The 22,534-nt window shown below is 47.4% G+C and overlaps 2 protein-coding genes across 2 annotated transcripts in view; both read right to left on the bottom strand.

Annotated features, from left to right (window-relative positions):
* LOC144112820 (uncharacterized) lies at positions 1-17,997 on the bottom strand. The gene is made up of 12 exons (XM_077645635.1): positions 17,974-17,997; positions 16,774-16,910; positions 16,352-16,472; positions 15,516-15,680; positions 14,488-14,634; positions 13,975-14,096; positions 12,591-12,887; positions 11,296-11,408; positions 4,685-4,919; positions 3,563-3,898; positions 2,405-2,652; positions 1-1,824 (listed from the first exon to the last, which is right to left on the bottom strand). The coding sequence occupies exons 2-12, from the start codon at positions 16,885-16,887 to the stop codon at positions 1,548-1,550; spliced, it is 2,175 nt and encodes a 724-aa protein (XP_077501761.1). The 5' UTR covers positions 16,888-16,910; positions 17,974-17,997; the 3' UTR covers positions 1-1,547.
* The window catches only part of LOC144094705 (uncharacterized), a 16,026-nt gene continuing 11,481 nt past the window's right edge, over positions 17,990-22,534 (bottom strand). Inside the window, exon 9 of the mRNA XM_077628651.1 lies at positions 17,990-18,160. Within this exon, the coding sequence (XP_077484777.1) occupies positions 18,014-18,160 (147 nt within the window). The 3' untranslated portion in view covers positions 17,990-18,013. The remainder of the gene's footprint in view (positions 18,161-22,534) is intronic.

Here is a 22,534-nt window from a genome sequence, read left to right on the forward strand (position 1 = left end):
AACGCTTGCAAAATATTTTTATTCCCAATGCATGGTGAATGTCTGAACAGGCTTAAGCAATGGCAGACTGTGGGGGATGCCCACGGGAGACAAACCATCCTCCACACCACCGTTATCTTTGGTCAGCGCAGATTCATAAACGTCTCTCCAGGGAACAGCCAGACTCTTAACTGAACAAACCAACACCACTATATGAAATAAGGGGCAAATATTTTACATAACGAACATTTGTACAAGACTATGTTTCATGACTAACGAAAATATCGGTGTGCTCATAAAGTACATAAAGTATTACAAACACAACAAAAAATGTTTGTTTGGAGCCCATTTAGCTCATGTTCATTCCAGTGGCATGCAGCATAAGAGCAAAGCTGTCGGCACTCGTGTATGTGGCATTCGTAGTCGCATATGACAGCCGTAAGGTACCCCATCAGTACAAGCTTCATAGGTCACTCATTCAGAACTCCTTGCAAGGCTGGAAACCTTCACAACCAATTCTTTCCCTGTCCCCTATTCCCAAGCCTGTGTTGCCACAGCTCGGACTCCTTTTCGGCTGAAGGCACTTCGAGCACGTGTCCAGAGTCCGTCAGCCTTGCTACCCGCTCCCCTTCAACCACATCACCTATGATCCGCGTTGGGTATCCCTCCTGCTGCTCAATTTCTTTGCAGTACGCTTCGGCATTCTCCTCTGGAAGGCACATCAGCAGTCCACTCGAGAAAGGGAAAATGCAACTTACTAGTGCTATACATTTCAACAGTATAAATTGTCACTGCAAACTATGAAATAAACTTGAAATAAAATTGCCGCTGTTTTGCCGCAATTCCTGTATTGCCGCTGAATTGGTGAAATTCCTGTGTTATGATTATAAATATATTATTAATGCACTCCACTCCTTCTGTAATGCCCCCAGGGCCCTTGAAGGTATTGAAATAAATAAATAAATAGATAAATAAATTTTATATGCTAATATATTGGCTATAGAATTAGAGAAAACTCCCAAAATGATGCTTTAACACATTCACTGCATCCTGGGTGACCGGTGGATGATCCAAGATACTCAATCACGCGAAGGATTCTGTCACTATGCTCAGATTTTTAAAAAAGCCTGTGGAAAGGACACATGCCGTGTCGCTGTAGCCATTTATTGGCGTTTCCAGGAAGTTGGCATTGCCAAGTAAAAAAAAATTGCTAAAATAGCACTAAGGGAAGCGTTATCTGTGTGAAGACAAGAAATTTTCTCTATGTGAAGCCTCAAGAAGTGCCAAAGACCTCCCTACTCCACCCTCTACAAGAACCATGCATCCATCAACAACCCGCATGCCTCCACACAACAGAAACCCATGCAGCAGCACAGCAAAAAAAAGCAACAGTAAAATCAAATCCAAAGGGACAGTGGGAAAGTCTGCTGCTTTCAAGAAGCTTCCCCAACCAGTCAATGCCTAGCTAGGGGGCTGCCAACCTAGACACCTTACAGAAAAATTCTTCTGCCTGTGGAAAGCCTCAGCTTAAAGTAAAAGCATAAATTAAAGTAAAAGCATTAAGGTAATCACTGTAGTGTTCCAGCGATGGCGTTCTTCTCCCGCTCGAATGCGAGCAACAGCACCTCGCGGAAAGACGGGTAGACAACGATCTCCTTGAGGCGCTCCAGTGCCCAGCGGCTCCCGGTGACCATTAGCTGGAGAAACCACTCGTCCATGCTGTCCGTCTTGAGATCGCACTGGATGTCCTGAACGCCACACCAGTCCTTCATGATCTTCGTCAGGATGTCCTCGTAGCGCAGCAGGATTTGGAAGAATTCTTCGTCTTCCCGGTTGATGTAAATCCTGGGGGGACAGCCAACAGGTTGGCGGAATGCAATTAACGTATTTCGGGATACTGCGGTGAATACAAATATCGATGCACTGTGAGTAAGGGTGCTTTAGAAAAGCTGTAAATTCGCAGGTTGGATTTGCGAAACATGCAGTGGCTGTTTTTGTTAACTTTCTCAGTAAAAGCTGTCTGCTGCGTATTTTGATTGTTTTTCCCTTTAAACGGAAACAGAAAAATTCTGTGTCAGTTTCCTTGCCTTGAAAAAGGTCTACGGGCCTAGTAATCATGACAATGAGCTCGAGACACCAGTACGCAGGGTCAATAATTATTTGCAAACGATTTTGTACAGGCAGTTTTGGTCTCCTTCTGAGGCTTAAGTGCACCTCGATGTCAGGATTGCCCGGCCAACCCGGACAGATGCATTCCTGATGATGTCGGCGACGCCGGCAAGCACCAAACACTGGTTGTTTACAGGTTTTACAGGCGAGTTCGGTAACGTCACAGCGTTAGGGGCAAATGCACCTTGACGTCACTGGATTCATTCTTTTCTTCAAGCGACGTCACTCCAGTTTAGAAGAAAGGTGTGAAATATACCTGATCAGCTCTGTGGAGGGGCACCCCTCGGGTGCCCTGCGCAGGTAGGCCAGGTTGCCGGACATGGAAAGTCGGTTGAGCGTGATCAGGGCCAGGTGTCCCAGCCGGTAACGGCGCCGGCACTCCTTGGAGATGACCTCCCCGTCGCTTCCGCCCTGAAAGATCTTGAGGCACCATGCGCACGCAAAGCGCAGGCACAGGATCACCAGCTTGTGTGGCGGCATGTCCCTCGAGAGAAAGCGGGACACCTGCAATGGGAGGTGAATAGTGATAACTCCCCGATAACTCCCCCACGCTGAGGATGGCACACAATCCTTAAGTGCATTTATTTTTGAATACGTTTTTCTGGGTAGAGCGATGACATTCCCTTACTGTGTTAACACATAGAGTCGCCTTCGCTTCGCAATGGGAGCGTGCGAAATGTCTTGAAGGAGCTTGTAAATACCCTCTAAACCTACTTAAGCTCTCGGGACTTTCATTAAAATAAACCTCAATCTCAGTTAAGTGCCCGATCGTGCGCATTTCCCATTTGTTTGAAAAAAGCCGAACATAAGGCAGGAGAAATCGTCAGTGTAGCATGACTGTTCGTTATTACTCAGTTATGACAGCGGAGACATACTATCTCAGTTATGATCGTACCAGCCGGTTATCTAATGCAGGTGCGTCTACTTTACCGCTGGCCAAGCGCAGCTTATCCGGTACATGCACAGTACGTAGGTGCTATGTTAAAACTTTATAGTCATGCCACACAATCAACACAAATTGGTGCTTATGCCGAGTTACAAGGTCATCATCATCCTGGTAGACCGTCGACGCAGCTGTGAGGTCAGAACACGAGACAAAACGCCAGCACTTCGCAAGCTTCCAATACAACAGCGCATGGCACCTCCTTTCAAAGCTGCCACATGTAGCTGTATGCCACGTTTCTGTTTAAAAAACACAGAGTTTTGTTCCAGCAGGCGAACCACATTGCTGCCTCTATCCTGCTTATTACGGCCGTTGGATGGCGAACTCTAGCCAGGAAACAGCGAGATGCAGAGAAGAGCCTTATGCACGAAGCACATAAAGGAGCCCAGCCCTCTAGCTTTAGAGGTCTACTCTGTGGTCTCGTAGCCCAAGAAATCCACCCAACGCAGTTCTTTTGCTGGCGCCACGCACCTTGACACAGGCCTCGCGCATGATATTCTTGTAGAGGCCCAACTCCTCTGCGTCCTTGATGAAGAGGAACTCACGACTGGAGTCAATCCAGTCGTACATGAGCCTGAGCAAGTTGGTCAGCACCTGCGTGTCGCCGTGCTGTGCGCCGTCCTGGTCACCGCCACCAGGGTGCGCCACGCCAAGCAGCAGCGCCCCGAGTCGTTGGCTGAAACTGTTGCGCAATGCCGGCACGGGGAGGCAAGAGGACGTGTTGACCACGATGCGCATGAGCACATCGGACACCACCCAGGGGAAGCTCTGGATGCCACCTTCGGAGGACTGAAGCTCGTACGTCACCTGCTCCCCAACCCGGCATAATACTTTTACAATTTGTCTTCCACAAGGTGTTAGCCTTAAACTAGTCGCCGTAAGGTGTTGAGTGTGCAGTCGCGTCGAACGAAGCACGCCGAAGCGAGACCATGGACCTTTGGCAAAACATACATTGCAGTGAAATGTCTTCAGAAGTCGCTGAATACTTTGTGGAGACACTGAACCTTCACCTTTAGAGGCGTGATGTGACAGCGGCTCCTTTTGCACACGCAGATACGCACACTCGACCGCAAATGAAAGTTAATTAGTAATACAGATCTATCACCGCCTATTTTGCATTGTGACGCCGCCTGCAAGCTTAACACGATTTATCGAGCATGTCGCTTCGAGTGACATCAGCACCGTTAACGACGATAGCGACGGCAGGCCATCCTATGGCCACCCGTTATCGTCAGCCGCCGCAAACACACCGTGCAACATGGTCTCAGACATAACAGCCAACGGTCCATGGCACTGGGGTCAGTCCTCCAAGCCACGCGCTTCACCATCCGCATTAAATCTGCGGATGCTGGTATTCCTCCCCGAGATGCTATTTCGGCCATTAAGTTCCACATACGGCTAAATAACAAAGTGAAGGACAAAGAAAGCAACACGACTACGACACTGTTATCAAGATAATAAAGCGGCTGCATTTATCGTTGCGTTGATGAGCCATATTTGTTTTCGGCTCGTTTGTTCGAACGCCCAGATTCCCTCAATATGCACTGACAATAGCACAGCTTAATACCAGATTGAAAGCGCTGTACGCCTCACCTGGTACCAGGCGGAGGCCTTAAGGTTCTCGTGAGCCTCGTCGAGCTGCTCAGAGAAAAACTCCTCGCGCGTTCGGCGCACCACATGCTCGACCTGGCTCTCGAGCACCATGGCCATGTCCGTAGGGTCGTTCTCCTTCATATATTTGCTGAGATTGGACACAGCCCCGGAGAGGGCCTCGCTTTCACTTTCGATGCGGTACGACTTCAGCAGTGCCCGAATCTTCTTAGCATACCTGGAGCAACGGAAAAGGATGAAGCACTGTCACTGAACTGTGATTTGTGACTGGAAACGGGGAGGAAGAAGTTTGCTAGGCTGATGTGTTTTGCTAGCAGCTGCTGTTCTCTGGTTCTCCTGGTGGTTCCGGCTTGTTCATCATTGGTGAGCCCGTACTACGTTGGGGATTTTGGCTAAGGCGTAGGTTACAGCGCAGTTCATGTGAACCTGACGGTGTGTTTTGCTGAGAGATGTCGTTGACCTCCCCAGGTGAAGGGTTGGCAGCTTGGTTTGCCAGCTTGCCAGCCCAAAGCGTGCCGCTTAAGTCCTTCCACAAAATGGCATTGACGCAATTCCCGTGGCTCGCGCCCCAATCGGTGAGGGTGCAAACAAAATGAAAACCCCCAAACTAAGTCAACAGGAGCTAAGATCATTGACAGCCCATTATCTGCCGATCTCTGAAATGCGTCCATTTGGCCGTTGAGGCATTGTTTGCAAGTCCTCAGGCATCGCTTGTGTTGCTGACTTGCTTCAGTGCAAAATTTTCAGCTCGTTGCTGGTGAAAGCATTCATTGCCGAACAGCTTGCATGTGTCAAGCCTATCGTACGTGGTGTCGACCCAGCACCATCCCCGCAAGAAATTCTAGAAGAATTTCAGGATGCAGGACTTGAGGTCCTCTGAGTCTACCATTGTAGTAGAGAAGTAAATGGCTCGCGTGCTGCTGCTGAGTCTGTAGTAACAACTTTTGCTGGCTCTCCCTGCCCTACTGAACTAAAAATCTGGCCGATTGTTTACCTTGTGGCCCCTCTAGAACCCCGCCCTCTACAATGCACCAACTGCTGTCGGTTCGGGCATAGTGGCAAAGCATGCAAGTCAGAGACCCCCTGGCATTTATGTGGAGAAGGTCATTCTGCTGATAATTGCACCTCAGAGCAGCCTCATTGCTGCCTCTGCAGCAACATTATCTAGCTGATGATGCCGACTGCACAAAACGTAGTGAAGAGCGTAGCTTGTTGGACATTATCAAAGAGAAGCGGTGCTCAAGAGCCGATGCTTATGCTGCTCTTAGCAGGACAAAAGACTTATACGCTAGTCGTGCGCGCTTCTGTTGGGGACATTGAGTCCAACTTGACTGCCTCAACTGTGACCGCAGTGGAAAAAGCCCTTAATAATGTGGTTGAGCGAATGCTGAGCACTTTTTCTGAGGTGTCGGCTCAGTTTGTTGCAGTCCAATCCGTGTCACCATCAACATCCGTCCTGCTAGCAACGTCTGCATCTGTTTCAGCTTGTGCAGCTAGTGCCGGCCGCTCAACATCACCTCCTGATGCTCCCCAGGTCCCACCTAACATCTCTGTCGCACAGACATCTGCACACAGATGTCGAAATGTCGTGCCCTATGCACAAGAGCCGTTCTTCCTCGTCACCATCTAATTCTAGATCTCCACAGATGAAACCTAAAAAAGGACCACCCAAACTTCTTCCCCATGTTGATATCCTTAAAGAGGCGGTTTCTGCCTCTTCAATTGGTCAGTAATCATGGCAGGTACCAAAGTGTTACAAAGGAATTGCCGATCTGTATTGTCTTCTCTTCCAGATCTAGAAATACTTATTCACAAACATAAACCTGATATTGTGCTTTTACAAGAAACTTGGTTATCACCTTGTGAATCATTTGAAATGAGAAACTTTCGAGTTTTGAGGTCAAATCGAAAAGTTGGCAGGGGAGACGGATTGGTAACCATGCTAGCTAAACATTTATGTCATCAGGCATCTATAAGAAAATTCTTCTCCCTGACTATGAGCTTTTAGAGATCAAAATTTCATTTATGCATTGTGCCGATATTACAATTGCTAACGTCTATTTCCCTTTAGGTGCACACAGGACAGACTCTTTAGACAGCTTGGTGACTGGCACAAGCAGTGCAGTCATCGCAGGAGATTTTAATTCTCACCATAGTGACTGGGAAGTCGTACTGATTACTGTGGCAAGCTTCTCTGGTCGTGGCTGTCTGCAAATTCTGTATGCTGCTGCAATTCTAGAGAAATAACCTTTATGCAAGGGGTTGCTCGCTCAACCATTGACTTAACATTATCAGCAGGTAGGCTAGAGGTGACTGACTGGCCGACAGAAAATTCGGGTACATATAGTGATCACCTTCCTATAACATTCACTATCCGGTTATCTCCACTTAAAGCTTGTTGTGTAACCCATAAATTTGTGAACCACCATATTTATAAAAATCAGATGTCTGCCTCATTTGCCTCTATAGTTAGTACAAGCCGAGAAAACAGAGCTCAGCAGACGGTTTCATTTTTGCAAAATGCAGTAGACCCCTCAATATTCGCTGTACCCGCAGCAGTCTCTAAAAAACAGCCGTCTCCTTGGTGGACAGAAGAATGTGAGAAGGCCTATCGTCGCAGAAAAGCGGCCTGGAAGAGGCTATCCTGCAACCAGAGTCCAGCTAACTGGTTAAATAACAAATTCTTCTCTGCATCTTTCAAAAGAACAACTGCAGAAACCAAGGAGAAGTATAACCAAAATTTAAACATATATCTTTCAAATCCTCGCAATCAGAAGGCCCTGTATCGATTCATGGCACATAAAAAGAGTTCTGCAGTCTCTCTCTTCACTAGTTCAACAGTGTTATCTCCACAAAAAGCGTAGGAAACCCTGGAGTGCATTGCTCAGGGATTGGCGTTACGCTTCCAGATGCAGAGAAACGTCCCTTTGTGCACAATCTCACCCTCTTCGGATTATACCGAGGTTGATGCATCAGAGCTCCTCTCAGTATTGGCAATGTTGCATCCTGCACCTCCTGGACCAGATGGTGTCACTGTTGGTACGATTAAAATTTTAGCCCAAGATTTTACAAGCGACCTCTTAGATATGGTCAACGCTTCGTTGGAAAATGCATGGATTCCAAGCATTTGGAAGACAGCGAAAATTATTTTATTGATGAAACATGCAGGAAAAGGATACGTCTTAGATAATATTTGGCCAATTGAGCTGACTTCAAATTTAGTCAAATTAATAGAAAGAACAGTGCACAGTCGCTTCACAAAACGTTCATGACGTCAACGGTCTCAGCTCAGCCCAGATTGGCTTTCGCCGCGGACGCTCTACATGGTCCGTGCATGTGGATCTAGAGAGCAGAATTCGGCTTTTGCTACGCAGAAGAGAAGTTTCAGCTTTGGTCACTCTTAATGTAGCAAAGGTCTATGACAGTGTAGAAAACACTTTTTTGCTCAACAGACTTGCTCAGTAACATCCTACAACCTGCATTTATGCGCGGATATCTGAATTGCTCAAAGACAGATATTTTATTGCACTACCCCTATGTTCTAATACATATTATCAATGAACAGGTGTGCCGCAAGGATCGGTGCTATCCCCGCTGCTTTTTAATATTTTGCTCAGTGGCATCCCCATTCGTCCTGATATAACAGTTTTTGTGTATGCAGCTCACATAGCTTTTTCCGCCTCGTCCAGGGATATCCATTCCATTACCAGATTCTGCAGGGATATTTGGATGCTCTTGGAGTATGGTTGCAGGGTAGTAATTTATCTCTGAATGTAGACAAATGCAGCGTTTTGGTATTTCCTCCAGACACGCCTTTGCACATTTCATTAGTCCATCGCTCTAACCAGATTCCACAAGTGGAATCCGTAAAATATCAAGGTGTTAATATCACCCAGCATTAGATTGGAGCCTTCATATAAAGAGCAATGTGTTTAAAGGAGAACGCGCTCCAGGTCGGCTGACAAGAATCGCCAATAAAAAACTTGGGATGTGCCGCGACACATTATTGTTACTATACAAAGCCTACTTAAGACCTATACTTGAATTTGGTTGCATTCTGTCCTCTGGTAGCGCAAATTACAAGATTCAACCCTTAATCTCACTGGAAAGACGAGCCCTACGTCTCTGCCTTGGTCTCCCAAAATCAGTTTTCAAATGCCCTGCTTTATCTGGAAGCTCGTATCCCTGATCTAAATTCCCGCTTTCAAATATTCACGGTGCGTACCTTCCTCAAGTCGATAGACCCGGTGACTAATGTCAGCACTCCTATTTTTGTGTCTCAGCCGGCCTTGGCCACGGTATCAAATGCCACGGTATCAAGAGCCACAAATTGTTAGCACAGAACCTTTTAACACCGATTGCTTTTGATCTCAGTTCTTTGCAGTGGGTTGATGGCACGCCGGCAGCAGTGGAATTCCATTTCAACCACATTTTCCCATCTCATGCAAAACACATGCCCGCAAACATTTAAAACGGTCTTTTCTCTGATCACATATAGGAATGCCCCTATCATACGGTGCTTTCTGCCGACGCCTCCGTCAACTGCCAAAAAGCTGCAGTTGCCATCTTTTCACAGGATTTGGCATGGAGCTATTCTGTCCCCATCCCAGATTGTATTCCTATATTCTTTGCAGAATTTTTGGATCTTCGAATGAGCCTGCACAAAATTCCATGTCGTGTGCCTCACGTTAATATCCTTGCTGATTTTTTGTCAGTTTGTCTCCCTTGAAACTTCAAAAAAGATTTTTTGAGCCGTTTCCAGCGATTTTTGTCCCATACACTTTGAAGGATGTCTGTTTTGTCGGGGTCCCTGGCCATGCAGGTATTCATTCAAATGAGGTGGCTGATTACGTAGCAAGGTCGGCTCCTGACGGCTCATTGACACACGTCTCGAATGTCAGCCTGCTGGCGATTTCCAGGTTTTAGTGGTTCTAACACATATCATCCAGGTTACATTTTCTCTTACTAGATAACACTGATTATCAGCACTTAGCATATAATTGGAACGTCCGTTCATGTAAAACCATGCTCTGTAAGTAACAATGACGCGGTTGCGGTGCAGGATTCCCAGTTTGAATTTATATCAATGCAGGTGTGGGTTGACACCGACAAACCTATGTGACGAATGCGGGGAGGTTGAATTTGTAGACCATTTTCTCCTCTACTGTCCAAAGTTCGCACTTCAGAAAAAGATTTACCTGAAGGTCCATTTCTCCAGGTTAGGGGCTCCCATTATCTCTGCAAAAGTTATTATCGTTTGATGCTAGCGCCAAAGGATTTGCATTGGGTTCAATTTTTAGGATTCTCCATAAATACAGAATTGCAACTGGTAGGTTGATTTGCTAATTCTTTTAATATTATTCGAGCTCTTCTTTTTTCACAAAAATTCTGTCTGTTATATAACTTTAAATATTCTTCCGTCGTTTTTATTGATACATTATTCAAAATTCACACTTGGTGCTAAAATTTTGTCGTAATCTTTTGTGGAAATTTCTTTGTTTCTGCCACTACACCTTGGCCAATCTCCCCGCGTGGGTATGTGCCATGTTTACTGAGGTGAAGAACTGTGAACGTGACGCAGGCCACTAAAAAGGTTGAGGTACTATAACTGAACAGTGCAGGTGACACAAACTGAATATGATGGTGTACTGTCAATGAACTGTGCAGGTGTTGGAATTGATGAAAAATGATGAGTACTGTCACGGAACTGTGGCGTTAATGCAAGCAACCGAAAAGGATAAGGTACTGTCACTGAACTGTACAAGTGATGCAAGTAAGCACGGGAATTGTGAACAAATGCTCCTAGTTTGGATGGCTGCAACCACATGGAGATAAAAAATAAAAATTAGCAAAAGAATTTTGGACGTTCGGTGCATCCCATTGGTTTTCTACGGCTGTCGGAAATAGTTGGCGTGAGCGCACGAAGCATTTTTGCAGGTCCGACTTTTTCCGCGAGAAGGAAGAGTCGGCCACTATAATAACTATGTTCGTGCAGAATCTCTCAGGACTCTCCAGTTTTCACAATATTACAAGTATAATATAGCCCCATTGAGTTACGCCATGTTTGCTGCCGGGGGCTAAAAGAAGGCGCTTATTGTTGAATGCCTAAGACCTTCATCAACCCATTGCAGGAAGATGTGCACTCTCCATGGTATATAAAGTTTTCATTTTGAAAATTTTCAGCACCCTTCGTTGAAACACTTGTGGTAAGGTTAGTATGAAGCTGCTGGTGCCTCGTATTATCATAGAGACTTGATTACCGTAGAGACTGTTAAAGAACAAAAACTTGTCAATGAAATCGAACTGTGCGCACTAAATTGGGGTAATATTTCACCACGAGCTATTTTCATTCCTTACAGGCCTCGCTAGTGAAAAAACAGTATTCACAACCCACGGCTTCAAACCAGTCTGTGCTTCAACTAACTGCAAGAGGCCTAATAGGACAAGTGATTTCCATGGTTTTATGGCCGCTTTTCTCGTCCCACAGTAGTTAGAGCACATTGGCCTAAGTAAGATAAAGGGTGCAATTTCTTCCAACTCCTTTAGTGCAACACACTTCGTATACAGTAGTGTTCAGAGGTATTAGTGCATACCGCTTATAGGTGGACGTGGCTTCTACCAGGAACTTTTCTCTTCCCTCGAGCAGCAGTCGGGGGTCCGGAAGGCTGTCTTCCACCACTTCAAGGCACTCGGTGCTCAGTTCAACCTGTTCATTGGAACCACACAAGGACGACACAACAGTGTGTTGCACGCATTCAGCACATCAAGAGTAAACAATGCAAACAGCATCCGTGAACATACAATCGGGGACAAAAGTTAACTGGCCTCCATTTTCAAGTTCACCACCGTGCCACACTTCATGCGAGCGCGCATGCCGTGTGCACTCGTGGTGTCGATCCTCGGCGTGAAGGACAGGCCAGTTACTTTGGTCCCCGATAGTCGAGGAGCACTGGTCCTGGGTCCTCAGAACTACTGCTAGATGCGACAAGTTACAAGATTTTCCCCGTGATAATATTGAAAGGTAGTCGGTAGAGAGCAACCTAGGGCAGGTTAAACAAGTCAAAACGCTTGTATCTAGCAACACTGGCATGTCGTATAGAAGCTCATTAATCGCACCCTGATGGTTGGCTCTCTAGCAATGATACATAGAACGAAAAACCCAAACAGGCCGCCAGAGTTCAATGGACTTCTTGAGCATCTCGAATACAAACGCTACAGTTCTATTCGCTGCTGTCGGTGAACAAAATGTACAAAGTACATTGCCAGAAGCAGCCATGTGCTACGTACATACTATGTGCTATGTACATAGAGCAACGTATTCAGTTCCGACAGTCAAATATATTGCTAAACATAATGTAAAAAGCATGGCCGCAACCAATTAGTTGCTTATGTAATGATCGACATGCAATCATCCATGAAAACATATAACCTTCATGTCAGAAGCTTCACTTCTCTGGCATAGTTCATGAAATGTTATAAATTGAACCTACATGAAGACTGGCAGGTTCATGCAAGGACTCCAATGGCCCTAAGCTACCGGTTGATGCAAACTTGCTCAAGTGTTTTCAAACTGGGACCTTGCAGATTCAAGCCTTGAAGCGAACATCGGTACTTTCAGCACTCCTGTCGCTCATTTGAAAACGTGAAACCTAAACATCTTGGAACAGTCACAGATGAGGCCCTGAGATCTAAAGTCTGAGTGAGCAGTCAGGGAGTAAAGGCAGCGCCAAACAACACAAACCAGGAGCAAGCACGAGTTACGGAAGAGACGTGTGCATTATAAACTGCACTATCCTCGCAAGCAGAGTTTTTCGTACAATTCCGCCGTCTTCGCCATTAGAGTAACTGCAGTCCCCTGAGCCACAAGTTGGCAAATGCTGAAGTATACCTTTTTGCAATTTCGGTAGAGCTGCCCAAGAACCTTGCGCGAACAGTAGGTGTTCTTTGTGTCGAGCTTCTCCATGAAGTCCGGGTACATGGGTGGCTTCTCAGAGTTCTGCAAGCCCTTGAGGTCGCCGCACTTGGCGAAGTCAAGGTTGACGGCACATTTGCGCGCCAGTTCGCGGCAGCGGTGCGAGTTGATGCCGCTGTCCAGTATATCGGCCCAGGCGAGGTGCGCGTTGGCAATTAGGCCGATCTTGTCACCCTTGATGTACTGGCAAAAGAAGTCCACCATCTCCTGGACCTGTGGCCACCGTACACGAATGGCAAGTTCTCTCGTGAGACGGACGATGAACAGATTTCATGCCCCGTCCATTTGCACTTATCTAAAAACTGAAGGTAAGGGTTTTTACACGTGTGCAAAATATCTGGTGGCACTTTTGAGGGAACGAGCATGAGCGGGTCACTTCTAGGCCTGTGCTGCTGACTTTACTCTTGAGCCGGCGAGAAATGTAGACTTCTAGCAGCCGTCCCTTCCCAGTCAACTACGTATATAGTAGCACAGCCGCGGCAATGCGTTACATGTGCTCGCTTTCTCACACAAAGTAAGCCACGTTGCACACTCTCTTGACGTCATCACTGACATCTCATAAAAAATCAGCCAAGTTTGTTTATAGAAGTTTCGCATGGTTTCCTTAGCAAATAATCATCTGCTTGGATTGGTTTGGTTGTGTTGACTTAGCTACGCACAGTCACATTGGTCAACATCCAGGACACATATATTAGTAAACCTCAATACTCAACAAGGCACTCATATTGGTAAACCAACATGATACAATTAGCCCGACAGCTCGTCTTATTCAAGTACGGACACAGTCCGATGGTCAAGCCACCACTTTCAACCTAAAATGGTCAAAAAGACGCAAGGTTTGCAAGGTAATGTCACCATTGAGCAAAGAGCGTTGCCTCTCGCGAGCGAAAACTGAGCTGCCAGGCGTCCTTTTATTTCTGCTTTCTACACGGAAATAAAAATTCCGAACATAGACAGTAGGTTTATCGCTGTTACAGCCTATTGGACAACGGAACCATAACTCGACTACTGCCTCTTTTCGAACCAAAAGGCCGCCTGTAGCAGATCAAGACTCCATTACGACCCATTTGTGATCAATGTTTAAAATACAGCGACAATCCAGATTTCGTCGAATTCCATCGCTGACCGTTGATGTAGCTGAAAAATTTCAAATATATTTCATTATAGACAATACTGCAGTCGGTACAACTTGACTAATAGCACCTAAAATAGTTTATCCAGAATTATGAAGCCCTTCCCCCACCCCCCCTGACTAAGACTAAGCAGACTAAGAGGCCACAAAATAAGCGATATTGCTCACCCCAATGGACGCCTTTCGTTCCTTGGGCGGGTCGCTGTAGTAGTGCATGGGATTGCAGTTGTTATTGAAGATGAGGTCCTCATACCACAGCACTGAGTACTCGTCGCCATCCAGGTCCGAACCTAAGCGCAGGTAGAGATTACATTAAAGGGTACCATTGGAAACAAGCTGCGTCCGGCCGTCTCTCAAAGCAGTGATGGTGAAGGGCCTTGCTAAATGACCCAATTAAATAGAGATCAGTCAGTAGAGGAATCGCTGTGACTCCGAAATGAGAAACTGCGAAAGATTTTATGCCCCAGGTCATGGAACCTCACAGTACGTTTTTTCTCATACTGTGATGGTGCTCACAGCATATATCAGTCAAAGCCTGCACGGTCCTGGCCTTGGCAGAGCCCTGACCTAACGCGCACGTGAACTAAGGCACAATATACGTCACAAGTGCAGAGAGCGACGGCTACATCCGTCTCCGCATAGCACAGTGTCAACAGGGAGCATGCCAGGAAGGGCGCGTACCGGCCATCTCGTCGGGGTGTGGCCGCTCCCCCTTTTGAGGGAAGACAATGCAGTCACGCACGTGATGCAGCTGCGGCACATTCACTGCCTCCAGCTTGCGGATGTCCCCCGGGTGCATGCACGGGTTCTTGGTCACGATCACGTCGCCTGCGCATCCCACCATGCATGGAATACTCAGTGACTTTAACGCAAAGTGTGGATGAAAATTCAGGTAAAAAAAAACAATCTCATGCATCAACCTTTCGGCTCCTCTATGCGATGTAATGAAAATAATAATGGTCCTTTCATTGCAAGCCCATGAATAAAATGGATATACTCGCGGACAGCATCTTGTGGTTATGCAGTGAAGCTACGAGGGCGAGGCGCAAGGCTTTCACATGCGCAGTCTTACCACGCTCTCACAAGGGAGAGATAGGCGTTTAAGCTGGCGGTGAGTATAGTATACTGTTTCTGCTCCAGATGCCAGTTTCTCAAGATTACCACGATTAGCAGCGCACAACGCACGGGTACCTCACCACTGTATATTCTTTATTGCATATCCGGTGCTGTCAACATAAAAGCATCGATTCATGCAAACCATGGATAACTCCCAAGATATATCCGGGACATTTCTTGGACAACTGAGCATTAGTAAGTCCTAGCTTCGGCTTCAGATATGAGAATGCTGTGACCAGAGAAAGAGCTCGCAGGCGAGGCTGAAACGAGATAATTTCGGTCAGAATCGGCACACGAGAAAACTAGGCGTGTGTCCATCTATACAGACTGCAATAACGTAGTAGTACCGCCGGAGAATTCTACTTTTAGATCCGACTACAAGAATCTATATTTCTGCGAAAACAGCCCTTGAACACGCAGCACGTTTGCATACACCTTCGAAGCATGTACTCAGGCACTTTATTCCCCTACCATTTCTAACTACGTTCATATTAATGGATCCTTTCAAATAAAATACGAAAGCTGCTGCCTAAACGCACCGAGACCATGCTGCGCTATGCTTGCTATAGCAAGAAAACAGGTTGCTGGGATACCTTCGAGGATGGTCGCAGGGTCGTTGACCTTGTACCGTAGCATGTCGTTTGAGTACTGGACAAACACCTGTCCGTACTCGAGGGTTCCGGTCTCGTCCAGTACGCCGAACATGGTGCGCCCGTAGTTCGGAGGAACCAGAATACGAGCCTTGGTCCTCAGTTCCTCTGCAAAAGGCGCATACATTATCCGGCGTGAAGAGGCAAGGGTTCGTCGGTCACACATGCTGTTGTAGAGAAGTTTCGACAGCTCCGTGAGGGCCATTCGATGCCTTACGAGCTGAAGTTCTTTGCCTCAGAAAACATTTATCTTTATGGGCCATCTCTTACTTGACCATAATCTTTGTCGTCAATTCGCTGAATGTTAAGCCGGTCCTTTAGGTGCCATATATGCATTCGTCGGCTATAACAAGGCTTGTACGCGGGTCAAAAATATCTGTTGTTCACTGTGATACTGACTGAAGGCATTTAAAACCAGATACCACCTTCTAGAAATGTGTGGTTATTCTAGACGCAAAGGGCAACAACTGTAATGATTACCACAATAGGCCTGGCTAATGCAAGCGACAGGTTCTCGATGGTGTCACCTATAGCTTTTAATCTATTGTCCGTAACATTAACCTCATGGTAAGAATCTTATGATTGCACTAAACGTCGCAACAAACTGACAAGGAGCATCTGGTGAAGAAATTGGAAATTTGAGATAACTTTGAAAGATCCCGGAAATTAGCGTAACTAATCAACAAAAGGACGAAGTCGGGGCCAGGGTGCTGCCTCACTACACTTCTTTCCAGACTACGAAATGAACAAAAGCGGTTAAGCTCGTGCGTTTCACTCACTCAGGACCTTCTTGTTGACGGCGCGAACGAGAGCCCGAAAGAAGGGCTCGACTGTCAGGTCGATGCCCACGCCGGCCAGCTCCTTGTACGGGAGACACAAGGCGCAGTAGGCACGGAGAACCTGCACAATTAGTAAGGCGCCCAGTTTCGTTATTAGTTTACAAGCACCGTCCCACTTCAGAGGTCGTCGACCCCCTCGCCGAAACCCTGAATCCATCCTTAAATGCGACTAAAATGGGATCGGATGTCGAACATGGGTTTCAGTCATTCGACTAAAATAGGATCAGCTGTCGTACATACGGTTCGGTTATTCGTCTAGTATGGGATCGGCTGTCGAACATGAGCTTCAGTTATAAGTAGAACAGTGCAAACACTGACACCACACATGGCACAAGAGCTGCGAACATGAAAAAATTTCTCACATGCGCGGCCTCGTGGGGATCCATCATGCTGTCGATGAAGGAATCAAGGATTTTGTTCTGCATCATCAGGAACACCTCGGCCTTTATGCCACTCTGCTCCAAGATGGTGATCATGGGTCGGTTCAGGTAAAGAACGCCTGCGAGGAGCACGGTAAATCATCACGGGCGTAAATATACTGTCGCGGCAGAACGCTCAAAATGCAACTCTGTTGCAGTAATCTATTCCTACAATTTGCAATGCATGTCACGGATTATCCTCACTAATAAATCAGCGACGTCCACCGCAGAAGGAAGGCGTGCCCTTCCACGCTTTGTAACATACTGTGCTCAATGACTATGCCTTCTGTCTACTTGTGGTAGCGAGAAGCCAAGTACAGAACAGTGCGCGACTGCCAAAATTTCAAGCTCTAAGTCCGCTGTGTAAGTGCAACACTGAGAAGCAAATGTACATTGAAATTTTCGCGCAAATAAGCAGCCTTTCGTCGCTATCCATTCATTTGGTATTCATTCCAGTGGGTAGAGAATAAGTACCCCTCCCGTATTCTGGCCTTTCAGTTATCAGGTTAATCTGACCCAGAGGAAAATTTCGTCTACAATCCTGCTTCCCGTAAACTTTTCGCAATGACTGTTCATGGCCACGTGAAAAAAACGGCACTACACTTCAACAGAAATTGTGGGATACTCTGCACGACAATTCATTGTAAGCGTGGAACAGTACCCCGAACTATGGATCCCTGAAAATTCGCTAAGATACTCATAAGGAGCCCAGCGCAAGCCCACTAGGACACAGCGTAACTGCAGTCGGATACAACTGAAAAACGAAGCGGCTTTCCCCCGTAAAAGGACCCCCTTCCAGCCAATGGCGTCAGCAGATTTCCATGACCCTGCTAGCGTGACATGCGGGAAGTGCCAGACGAAAAGCGATTGTCCACTCCCTCTTTGGTCGGGGACAGTCCCCTCCCTGCATTGTCGCGCCGCTCCTTGCGTTGTCTAGCTAGCAGGGTCATGAGAGCCGGCCGTCGCCATTGGCTGGAAGGGAGTCCTTTAACTGACAGGAAAAAGTCGATTCGTTCTTCAGTTGCATCCGACTATAGTGGGCTGCGGGAGAGAGCACGAGAGAATTATGTGTCTCTGTGTCCAACTGCTTCTCTAAGCGCTTTCTGTCGATGGTTGCGGTCATAGGGCATGAAGACAACGCACGCGGCTTGCTCGTCTTCAGCACGTATAGGTCGGAGTGGTCCTAGTGGAACTTGCGCATGCTCTTGCGGAAGACGATGCGGCAGCCACTCAGCGTCGGGTCCAGCAACAGCATTCCCTTGCAGCCGCCGTAGCGGATTTGTACGGCACATGGCTCCTCGCCCTCCTCTAGCTCCAAGGCGTGGTGGACCTGCGGAAGGGCGGACAATGAAGGCTTCTACGAACGACTATGTACTTAGGTCACTCCATACATTATACTTAAACAAAAATAGGAAAAACCGCCAGGACCTTGTCATATGCATGAGCTGCGGGATTACATAACCAGTTCCGTACCGGTACAAGCTTTCTCCTGGCGTGGTGCTCGTGTTTCACGTAATTAAGGTCACAATGGCCAGATCCGCTGGGTCATCATAACCAGAAAGGACACACTGCCGAGAGCACCGTCCCTAGACTTTCTAAACTGCAAGGAGGCGAGTTTTACTCAGGACATAGTAGTCACCACCGATGGCGACACTGCCTGCCGCAGAGGAAGTCTCGTATACAGATATCGCTGCAAAAATACCGTCCTATGCATCACAGGTTTCTGTAGTTCGTGGAGCAGAAACGTATCCCACGCATGGTGCATGACTAGACATTTGACTTGGGCAGCATTTGGACATTGATGACACGTCCACTGCTCACAATACACAGGGTTCATGCTGGTGTATATGACAAAAATTCCAGGGTTTTCAAGGAATTTCGAAGCCCTCTGCGTGATTTTCAAGGACCACATTCCCAGTTAGAAATCCAAATAAGACAGATGTTCAGGGGTAGACAGAGGCGTGAAATAATGAGAATTCACTGAAAAAGGGGATTGTCATTGGAACCAATATTTTAACAAAGAAACTTGTCTTCGGGTAAAACGATGGCAACAGCATATTTCCGTTTTCAACCACTTCTCATCATTGTTTGTTACACGGATGACCACTTTCAGTTTGTTAGATGATGCAAACATTTATTCGCTAATGAAGCAAAGCAAACACTCAATCAGTCCTTAGGTGGCCCCAATTTGCTTCTCCTCAATTTTTATGTCTATGTCCAAGACATCCTACTGCTTGCTCTTGGCAGTCTTCCTTAGGATGTCCGACTTCATTATGCAAGTCAGGCCACTGGTTGCCTCTGCATTTTCTGCATACAAGTCTGCTGAAGCTGTCAATCCGCCTTTTTCACGACGCGACTGCGCATGCGCCCATCCCCTGGCGGCGGTGTCGCGAAACATATTGGAAGGGTCGCTCGCTCCACTCGAGACCGGTCGTGGAAGTGTAAACAAACCGGCTTCCTACGCGGGGTGCGTTGCTGCAGCCGTTGGGCGTTTAGCGCGACGCATTTGGCGATACCTACGAAATGTGTTGCATACGGCAGCAATGCCCAATATGTAAAGGGAAGTAAACTCGGATTTTTTCGCTTTCCGAGCGCTTCCCGGGACAGCCTTCGACGCGAAGCGTGGATAAAAGCAGTTCGCCGGCTCGACGATCGTGCCGCCCTTGGGCACCGTCAAGCACGTCAAGACTGTGCAGGAATCACTTTGTGACAGGTACGGATGAGGTACTGTGTTTAAATGCGTGTGCAGTCTATCACGAAGTGTTTTATTCATGGGCAGGAAGGCCTCGAATGTCACCGCGGCACCCAGACTTCGTTCCGACGCTTTTTGCTTTCTCAAGCAAGAAGGCCAAATGGGCAAGTGCTGTGAGCCGCTTTCAAAGCGCGATGGAGCGGGCAACGAAAAAGAAGCTACGAGAGCATTCACGCATGGTGCTAAAATTTTGTCATAATCTCCTATGGAAATTTCCTTGTTTATGCCACTACACCCTGGCCAATCCCCCTGTGTGGGTATGTGCCATGTATTAAGAGGCAGAAGAAGAAGGAGGTGCGTTATGCGTGTGTTCGAACCATATCCATGATGAAGAGCTCTGCGTGGTATCGCCGGAATGGATTAATGTGCGCCTCTCGCACTCGTCTTTAGGGACGCGCATGCTTGTTTAACCAATGCAGCGGTGTGTTGTGGGAAAATAGAGTGAAATGCTAACAGAGCTGCTTTGTTGCGAGTACGCTTGTGCTTTTATAGCTCGTGTAGCTATTCTGCAGCGCTTGAGCACAACGATTGCTTGTGAAAACTGTTGTCCCCAGTCGTTTTCTGTACTACGGCGTGCACGATGTAGTATCCACCTTTCATGAATGGCAGGCATATACAGCGGAAAACGCCAACCTCACTGATCGGGGATATTTCATTGAACATTATGTTCCGAATGTAGCCTTCATCTCTGAAGCGGCGGCCCTTGCTAGCTGGTGTTCGCATCGCATGCCGGATGATCGGAGATACTGAAGAATTTGCTTTTCAGTGGGCACTACAGCCTGCCTCAGACTTCGCACCAAGCCATCAGTCAACCCTAGAAATTCTCCAGGTACCAGGTGCTGCCCAGGACACGCCATCGTTGACAGATTCCAACAAAACGTGCTCCGCAGCGGCACTGAGTCCGGCCGGGTTGGGCGCGCAGTACCCTACCAGTGAGCTTCCAGCGTTGTACGCGAGGTGGCAGCACAGGAAAATGAAAAAGGCGGATTCTGCAACTACGGCTTCTAGTTTCTTTTTCCTCCTCCTGAGAGTTTCAATCTCTTCATCAATGCACCGTTTTTTCCGCTGTTTCGCATCTTCACGCTCCTGCTTTTTATGTGTTTTCAAAAAGGCACGGTATTGGCTCTTCGGAGAAGTCACAGATGCTCTCAATTCCTTAGTGATGGGAACATTGAAAATGCCACCTGCTACGTGTACAGCATCACAGCTAATCCGCTGTGAAATGCCCTGCGTCCATCACAAGTTCATGCTTCTTGCACGCAGCCATCAAGTTTGACGACTGCGATGGCGCTGGCTGTGGTTCATTAGCTTGACATTCAGATATCGTCAGGAAGCTCCTTACCATACAGCTACTCCCGGCGGCTTGCATGTGCTCTCTATGCTTTGCACTTTTTAGATGGCTTTCTAGTGCCGACTCCCCCATGACAGTGATGTCAAAATACTTACAGCAAACTTTGCATTTTGCCTTGTGCGGATTTGACATGTCCGACGCAAGCCACTCTCGTTAGTCGTCGTTGTGCAGCCATGACCTCTGAAATTTGCATTTTCCGGGCATTGTTTGCACGCACGTTGACTGGCACACACTACGCTGCAGACGCACAAAATGTCACGATACCGCCGCACACGCACACCCAAGCACTACACGGGCAATAAATATCGCGATACAACCGCACATACACATATCAGCACTACGCGCGCAGAAAATGTTACGATGGAACAGCACACGCACGCATAAGCGTTACACGTGCTCTAGACGTGACGATACAACCGCACACGCAAGCGCTAAACGCGCACAAAATGTAACGCTTCGACCGCGCAACCACACACACAATGGCGGCCATTTGTCTACTCAACTGGAAAGTGGATTAGGTTATATTGGATCTTGGGGCTTATAACCGGCGGACATTACACTGAAGTCCTAGCCAACTTTTTTGGGACGCTACGACGGAGTCTGCCCGCCGTGTCGTCACCACCACCCATCACTTGAGCCTATTCCAATTTTCAAGGCGGCGTTTAGTTGTTTCGACCGCCCTGGCCTTGGAAAAGGCTTCTTGCTCATTCACCTCGCTGTCGGTCGTTTTACCCTCTGTCGGCTGACCTGAGTCGAAACCTAGCGCCTGCAGAAGGGTACATGTATTCGGTTGGCAGGGGTGGAGTGATCTACACAACAGAATAACATGCTCTATCGAATCCTCATCCTGCCCACACATTGTGCACATGATGTCCGCATTGATCTGGCCGGATACCGGGCTTGCCACTTCTTCGTGCGCAGCACCCCCGCTCGAGCCCCGAAGAGTAGTGCACTCCTAAGGTACCACTGCCAAGGGAGTTGTCGTAGAAGGGCTCAAAAAGTACACAGGAAATGGTTGAGAGGAAACGGTGGACAAGCCAGCGTCATTGTGGCTAGACGTTCACGAGCGTCCGCTAGGCACGCGCTTACTTGACTGTACGAAACTTACACTCTATTTTTAACAATATCGCACTGGGATTTCAGGTGGGTTGATATTTTATTAAATACAGTATTGTGCGTTTTTATCGCTGACACTTACAAAAATTTCCCCGCCTCAACCGCTGGCTCGTTTGCGGTGAAACTGCACACAAAGCTTGCGTATTATGGTAACATTTGTATCGTAGCAAGTTTGACAATGGTACTTACTTAGTTCAGGCGCACATGATGCGAAAACGTAAGCGTCTACGAGAGATCGGCGAGCCAAAACCCGCAGACGACGCTTTCTGGCTGAAAACCGGCAGTGGCGCCATCTGTTTTCGGCAGCGGAAAGCGTTTCGACTAGGCCGCCGAGGCGAGCGTTGCAAGGAGCGCGGGCCCTTTGAATAATCCGTTCGGCATTTGCTTCATCTTAAATATTTTCAAATTATAGCACTGAAAACCAAACCAATTCCAGGCGTATCTCATCATTTGCCCGCGCTCCTTGCAACGCTCGCCTCGGCGGC

Source organism: Amblyomma americanum, chromosome 1 (genome assembly GCF_052857255.1).
Source record: "Amblyomma americanum isolate KBUSLIRL-KWMA chromosome 1, ASM5285725v1, whole genome shotgun sequence".
Taxonomy (NCBI): Eukaryota; Metazoa; Arthropoda; class Arachnida; order Ixodida; family Ixodidae; genus Amblyomma; species Amblyomma americanum.